Below are 7,388 nucleotides of genomic sequence, written 5' to 3' on the forward strand. Positions count from 1 at the left end.
TCTATGTTCTTAGTTCTATGTTCTTAGTTCTATGTTCTTAGCCAATAGACAAACATTTTCCAGGAGCTTGATCGACCATCTTGTTGAGAGGAAGGTCAGGGAAGAATTTTACAGCTCACTTTTATGACCCTTTTTTTGGCCCGTTTCTGTTTTTTGCTTCCCTCTGGAATATGTAGGGGTGGGACCTATGCCCCTCCCCCATTGCTCTCTGTAAATCGCATTGTGTTGCCTCTGTGTATGAAATGCACTATAGAAATAAAGTTTGATTTGATTTGATTTGATGTGCCAGTGCCAGACAGCAGACAGTGCCCCAGAAAGGTGTCCTACCTGCCCTGGCTGTCCTGGATGTTGGGTTTGGCCCCCCGCTCCAGCAGGAAGGCACACAGCTCCACCCTGCTCATCTGAGCCCCCAGGATGAGAGGGGTCGCACCGTCCTGTCACACAGACAAGACCTCTCTGAGTCTCCACCAAGCTAGCATCCCTGCTAGCATCGCCATTGATCCTGAGGTACTTCTGTAGCGTACCAGCTAACAGGAAGTGGGCCTTGCCAATGGCCAAGCTAGCATCCCTGCTAGCATCGCCATTGATCCTGAGGTACTTCTGTAGCGTACCAGCTAACAGGAAGTGGGCCTTGCCAATGGCCAAGCTAGCATCCCTGCTAGCATCGCCATTGATCCTGAGGTACTTCTGTAGCGTACCAGCTAACAGGAAGTGGGCCTTGCCAATGGCCAAGCTAGCATCCCTGCTAGCATCGCCATTTATCCTGAGGTACTTCTGTAGCGTACCAGCTAACAGGAAGTGGGCCTTGCCAATGGCAGCTCAGAGTACCTCGCTCTGTCCATCGCCCACCACCTACCCCATCCTGGGCATCCAGACTGGCCTTGAAGTCCCACAGGGTCTCAGTGCAGGACAAGCAGCCGCTGACCGCTGCGGAGGGAGGGGGACTCGGGTTAGTGGTGTTAGCGTTAGCGTTAGCGTTGGTTTCTGGCCCTCAGCTCGATGCGGTGCTGTTTCCCTGTAGTTACCTGCGTGGTGCAGGGCTGTCCTGCCGCTGCTGTCTGTGCAGTCCACCGGCAGTCTCTCCTGGCGGGATCCCGAAAGAGAACGACGCCATGCGGATAGAACGATTGATATTGTTGTTTTTGCTTCGGAAGTGTATGATGAAATGTATAACCGCCTCTACTGTACCTGTAATAGTCTTTTCAAGACCTCCGCCTGACCATTTTTGGCTGCCAGGTGAAGGGCACTGTAACCTTGAGTTTAATACAACCGTCCAGAGCAATGAGAGAGAGAGAGAGAGAGAGAGAGAGGGGTAAACATGAGCTCAAAAACAGGATCTCATGATCACTTTCTGTGAACGTAAGATATGAATTAAAATGTGAAGAATAGTACATCAAAAACTAAAAGTATTAATTGGCAACTAAGCTTTAGGCTCCTCAACTAAACCAAACCTGTCTCTGTAAAGTAGTCAGAACAAGTCTGATGTCTCACCCGTGCCATCTGGCAAGTTGACGTCCACGCCATGAGACAGGATGACCTCCAGACAGTCCAGACGACCCCGAGACGCACAGGCGTGGTACCTACAGCGCGAGGACGGAAGGTGGGTTTATCGCCATGAACACAAACGACAACAGGAAGTAGAACCCCTCAGACCAGATGTGATGCTGTACGTCGTCACGACTCACGCAGACTTGCCCTCCCCGTCCAGCTTGGTGGGACAGAGCCCTTTCTTGGCGATCAGGCCGGCGACTTTGTCCGCTTCGTTCTGTTCGACCGCCTGCAGGAGTCTCTCGTCGCTCTTGCTCCAGTCCTGGCTCTGAGGAGACAGGTGGCCTTCATACACCGGCCAACGTAACCTGACAACACAGCCTATATCTGATAACACAGCACAGCGCCGGTCCAGCACAGTGGGCTACAGCACAGGGTCTGACCAAGCCGCCGCTGGTCAAGAGAGGCTCATTCAGACCCACGAAAATGCTGCAGATTTCCATGTTACAAAAAAAAGGAAGACCTTGCACTGTAGACAAAATCAATTTTCAGACATTTTTTTCGCCAGTACGGGGAACAGCTCTGATATAAAGGCGACCGCGACAGGACTCGTGAAGAAGTCTGATCGTCCTAGTTTTAGCCTGGAGGTACGGAGAGCAACCTACCGGCACGGCGCTGAGACACGGACAGAGACACGTCATCAGTTTGACAAGAGGCTCGGGGTCCATGGAGCGACAGCAGGAAGGGACCACACACACCGCTGGTGTGTGACCCTCTGATTACACTACACACACACACACACCGTACACACAACCCGCTTATCCAAAGCGAAACTCAGCTACACACACGGTTCTGTCACACGCGCATGATTGTAAATGTAATAAGCTCAGTAATAAGCTACTACTGTACTACGCATCAGCCAGGGCAGGCGCCAGGAAAGAGTGCCTAAAGCATAGAAACACACTGATTGTACATAAATGCACACACAAACATACACTCACACACACTAACATACACACACACACACACACACTAACATACACTCACACACACACACTAACATACACTCACACACACACACACACAAACACCGAACCAGCCTGATCCCCACAAATGCGTCGTTCTCCATCAGCTCTCTCTCTCTCTCTCTCCCTCTCTCTCTTTCTCTCTCTCTCCCTCTCTCTCTCTCTCTCTCTCTCTCAGTCTCTCTCTCTGTCTCTCTCTCTCTCTGTCTCTCTCTCTCTCTCTCTCGCAGACAAACAGCTGCTTCTTCTTCCTGTGCTGCTACTATCAGAGATTTACTTCGTCTGGAATCAGAACCTAGCGCACACACTCACACACACACGCACACCTACACACACACACACACACACACACTCACACACACACCTACACACACACACGCACACCTACACACACACAAGCACACCTACACACACACACACATACACACACACACACACACCTACACACACACACACACACACACACACACCTACACACACACACGCACACCTACACACACACACACACACACACACAAGCACACCTACACACACACACACATACACACACACACACACACACACCTACACACACACACACACACACACACACACACACACACACACACAAGCACACCTACACACACATACACACACACACACCTACACACACACACACCTACACACATAAGCACACCTACACACACACACCACCCACCATGTCCTCCTTTCCCTCACCCTAGCCTAGTACTGTCTATTTCCTCCCTCCAGAATCCTCCCTCCTTCTTCCCCTCTCCTCTCCATTAGTTTCTGTCAAATCTCTCCCTCGCTCCCTCCCTTTCTCCCTTTCTCCCTCCCTCCCTCCCTCCCTCCCTCCCTCCCTCCCTCCCTCCCTCCCTCCCTCCCTCCCTCTCTCCCTCCCTCCCTCTTTCCCTCCCTCTCTCCCCCGCCCCTCCCTCTCTCCCCCTCTCCCCCCCTCCCTCCCTCCCTCCCTCTCTCCCTCCCTCCCTCCCTCTCTCTCTCCCTCCCTCCCTCCCTCCCTCCCTCTCTCTCTCCCTCCCTCTCTCCCTCCCTCCCTCCCTCCCTCCCTCCCTCCCTCCCTCCCCATATGCTGTGCTGTGCTGTCCTACAGTAGCTGGGCTCTGCAGCCCGTCTGGGCCTATCAGGAAGTGACTGCTCAGCAGAAAAAAAGCCTAGAGAAAGCTGCTCTGCTGGTAGAGAGACCCTCAGTCTCAAACTATATATATATATATATCTCAAACTATAACACAACCAGTCTGTCTCAATCTATAACACAACCAGTCTGTCTCAATCTATAACACAACCAGTCTGTCTCAATCTATAACACAACCAGTCTGTCTCAAACTATAACACAACCAGTCTGTCTCAAACTATATATATATATATCAAACTATAAACAACCAGTCAGTCTCAAACTATAACACAACCAGTCTGTCTCAAACTATAACACAACCAGTCTGTCTGAAACTATAACACAACCAGTCAGTCTCAAACTATAACACAACCAGTCTGAAACTATAACACAACCAGTCTGTAACTATAACACAACAAGTCTGTCTCAATCTATAACACAACCAGTCTGTAACTATAACACAACCAGTCTGTAACTATAACACAACCATACTCTCATGCCTCAGTCTCATACCGTGTGACCTTGGCTCAACCACCCCTGAGAACACTACTGCTCTACTGACACACATCTCCACAGCTCCAGGTCAAGACAAGCATTAACACTACAACCAATGCAAAAAGTACAGTATATATATGACTATTTACTGTTCTGTCCTCAAACTACTGTACTGTACTACCATTTGATGACGCTGACAGTTAAGGTTGAGAAGAGAAAGGTAAACAGGGGGGTCCAATCAATTCTTTCCTTAATGGAAATGTATTCATAGTTCTGAAAGCCATGTTAAACAGGCTTGGCTGGAGTATGTTTCTGTGAGTGACTAGCAATGGAGGCTAATTAAGATGACCACTTACAGTAAGTGATACTTCATCTACAGTAGATAATGCAACATAATCTCTCTCACTCTCTCTCTCTCTCTGTGTGTGCCTGTCCCCTCTCTCTCTCTCCCTCTCATCCTCATCTCTGTCAATGACAACTAGACCTCCCTGTAGTGAGAGACTAAGTCAGCGAGTGATGAATAACTTAGCCTACCCTCTCTCTCAACTTCACCATGGGGGGGTTTCTGTAGCAAGCAGCTCAACTAGGCTCTGGGGATCTCTCTCTATACTGGGGCAGCTGTAGCTCAGTTGGTAGAGCGGGTCATTCAGTGATCGAGGGGTCAGTGGTTCGAATCCCAGCTCCGACTGTCCACATGTCGAAGTGTCCTTGAGCAAGACACCATAAATTGCTCCCAATGAGCAGGTTAGCACCTTGCATGGCAGCTGCCGCCATTGGTGTGTGAATGGGTGAATGAGAGGCCATTGTAAAGCGCTTTGAGTGCCGCTAAGGTGGAAAAGCGCTATATAAGTGCAGTCCATTTACCAGTCCGGATTAATTTGATATTTACCAGTACTGTACATTTCTACTCAGAGCTAGCGATGTCTGGGGATGTAGCCACTGTGCCTCACTGCCAGGTAATGGATCCTGTTCAGATATCTACTGGACCGTACCATCTCTGTTCAGATATGTACTGGACCGTACCATCTCTGTTCAGATATCTACTGGACTGTACCATGTCAGGAAGAGTTCAGAGGATTTTCACGCTCTCATTACAAAATCCTCCATGGGGGGATGCGGACGACAGCAGGAAATTAGGGATTCTTTGCAGCTCTGTGTGTGTGTGTGTGTGTGTGTGTGTGTGTGTGTGTGTGTGTGTATGTGTGTGTGTGTGAATAATTAAAAGGCTACCCGAGAGGTCTGGTTACAGCAGCAGACTGGCCTGCTCTCCTGCTGCTCTGTGACACTGAATCCAGCCTAGTGCCCCCCTCGAACACACACACACACACAAACACACACACACACACACACACACACACACACACACACACAGAGCAGACAACGAACAGCCTAACACTGGTCAAAGTAGTCAATATGTTAAAAACAGGCCAAATTAGCAATGATACCCTATGTGTTAAAGATGGAGTTCCTCAGTTCATAAAGGTTACCCTGCAGGTTATCATGCATCAGGAAGATGTTTTTATGAGTCCAACTCTTGATTCTTACCTCAGTCTTCTTAAACTTTGCCTTTAGACTCTTCATGATGCTCCTCTGTTAGCAGAGAGGAGAGATAAGTTCATACATCCACTTCATCATATCAGACATGGGCTAATACAGCATAGCATTCATACAGGTGGTCCTGCATACAACTGCACAGCAACATACATACATACATACATACATACATACATACATACATACATACATACATACATACATACATACATACATACATACATACATACATACATACATACCTGTACAACAACTAGCCTATCTTATAGTTATCCCTAGATCTCAAGCCTTTAGATACAACACCATCATGGAGACTAGCATCCATGGGTAATCTCAATTAAATTAGATTAAATCTACATGAACATGCGCCTAGAATTGATTAGTCTGACTCCCAATCACTTGTTAAATATGATCGATCACCCCTCTGAACTCATCTCTGAGGAGATGCATACCTGAGGTAGGGAGAAGCTTTAGGATGGGGGTTGTTGTTGTCCCATGAGCCGGTCACAGCGGGGTTCTACTGATGTCTGTCCGGTGTGGAGAGGTACCTGCCCCTGCCTCTCCACCAATCACCTGTGCTCAAGACGCCGGATCAGCGTGTGATTGGCTGTGGTGGAATGATAAATGATTTGGTCTGTGCCGTATGAAATAAATGAATATTTATTTTCGGCTGATTTGAAGACAGAGGGATCGGATCCCTTCTAAGACTGTTATGATCAGAATAATCACAAATGTAATATGCGAAAAGAATGGTTTGCACATTGTCTCTCTGCGATTGGTGATTACTGGATGTCGTCACACAGCCCACGAATCCCAACTCGGGGTGTGACAAAACACTCATCCCTCTCGTACTGACGTAGCTTATAAGTTATAAGTTACGAAACCTAAACTTTCCCCTGAATCTCGACACCATGCCTTTGCTATCCATTATGGTCTTCCGTACAATAATACAATAATGGCATCCACTCAAACGGAAAGAGGGCCGATGGGAATGTATGGGGATGCAGTACACCTGGACCACCTCATGGGGGCAGTAAATGTCAAGGAATGAATGAGTGGGGTCTTTTCTGGGCATACTGGCCTCTGTGGGATATGAAATACACGATTGTAAAAGGAGGGTTGGTGTTGCCGGCTGCTGGTGACCTCATCCTATCTCTCTCTCTCTCTCCTGGGACAGAATGAGATCATGTCTGTCGTAAAATCAGGCATTTATGGTGCCTTAACTGCCCCAGACAGAACTGCCCACTAGCCTATCACACAATCTAATTGGCTCTTTAACAGGAATACGTGAAAGGGACACGTGGCGCGTGCTGCCACGAGGCCTAGGCTACCTGTTTCTTTTTGGGGGGGGGGGGGGGTTTCTATGAATAATACAATTTGATATTAGGCTATATTTGCTTAATGTTTGACATGCTTATTTATTATTCACTGAGGGAACATCTGTCCGGATGGTTTAATGCCATGCATCAAATTTCCCCACTAATTGAATAGGCTAATAGTCTATAATAGCCTAACTATGTAAGGCTATTATCGGCTACAATTTGTATAATAATAAATCGATAACATAGCCTACACATCTCATGACATGTTAATATCCGGATTAATTTGATATAGCCTAATATGAGTAAAAGAGTCAATCACATAAGCATCTCATGACATGTTAATATCCGAATTAATTTGAGATCTGAATAATT

At 47.8% G+C, this 7,388-nt stretch overlaps 1 protein-coding gene across 1 annotated transcript in view; it reads right to left on the reverse strand.

Moving 5' to 3' along the window:
- ankrd24 (ankyrin repeat domain 24) overlaps positions 1-5,721 on the reverse strand; it is a gene marked incomplete at both ends in the record, with an annotated part of 20,377 nt that extends 14,656 nt beyond the window's left edge. The window contains 7 exons of the mRNA XM_084436185.1: positions 328-434; positions 857-927; positions 1,026-1,083; positions 1,189-1,253; positions 1,492-1,580; positions 1,686-1,816; positions 5,686-5,721. Of these exons, the coding sequence (XP_084292311.1) occupies positions 328-434; positions 857-927; positions 1,026-1,083; positions 1,189-1,253; positions 1,492-1,580; positions 1,686-1,816; positions 5,686-5,721 (557 nt within the window). The remainder of the gene's footprint in view (positions 1-327; positions 435-856; positions 928-1,025; positions 1,084-1,188; positions 1,254-1,491; positions 1,581-1,685; positions 1,817-5,685) is intronic.
- Positions 5,722-7,388: the final 1,667 nt, after the last annotated feature.

The sequence above is a fragment of the Borostomias antarcticus genome (genome assembly GCF_949987555.1).
Source record: "Borostomias antarcticus genome assembly, chromosome: 3".
NCBI lineage: Eukaryota > Metazoa > Chordata > Actinopteri > Stomiiformes > Stomiidae > Borostomias > Borostomias antarcticus.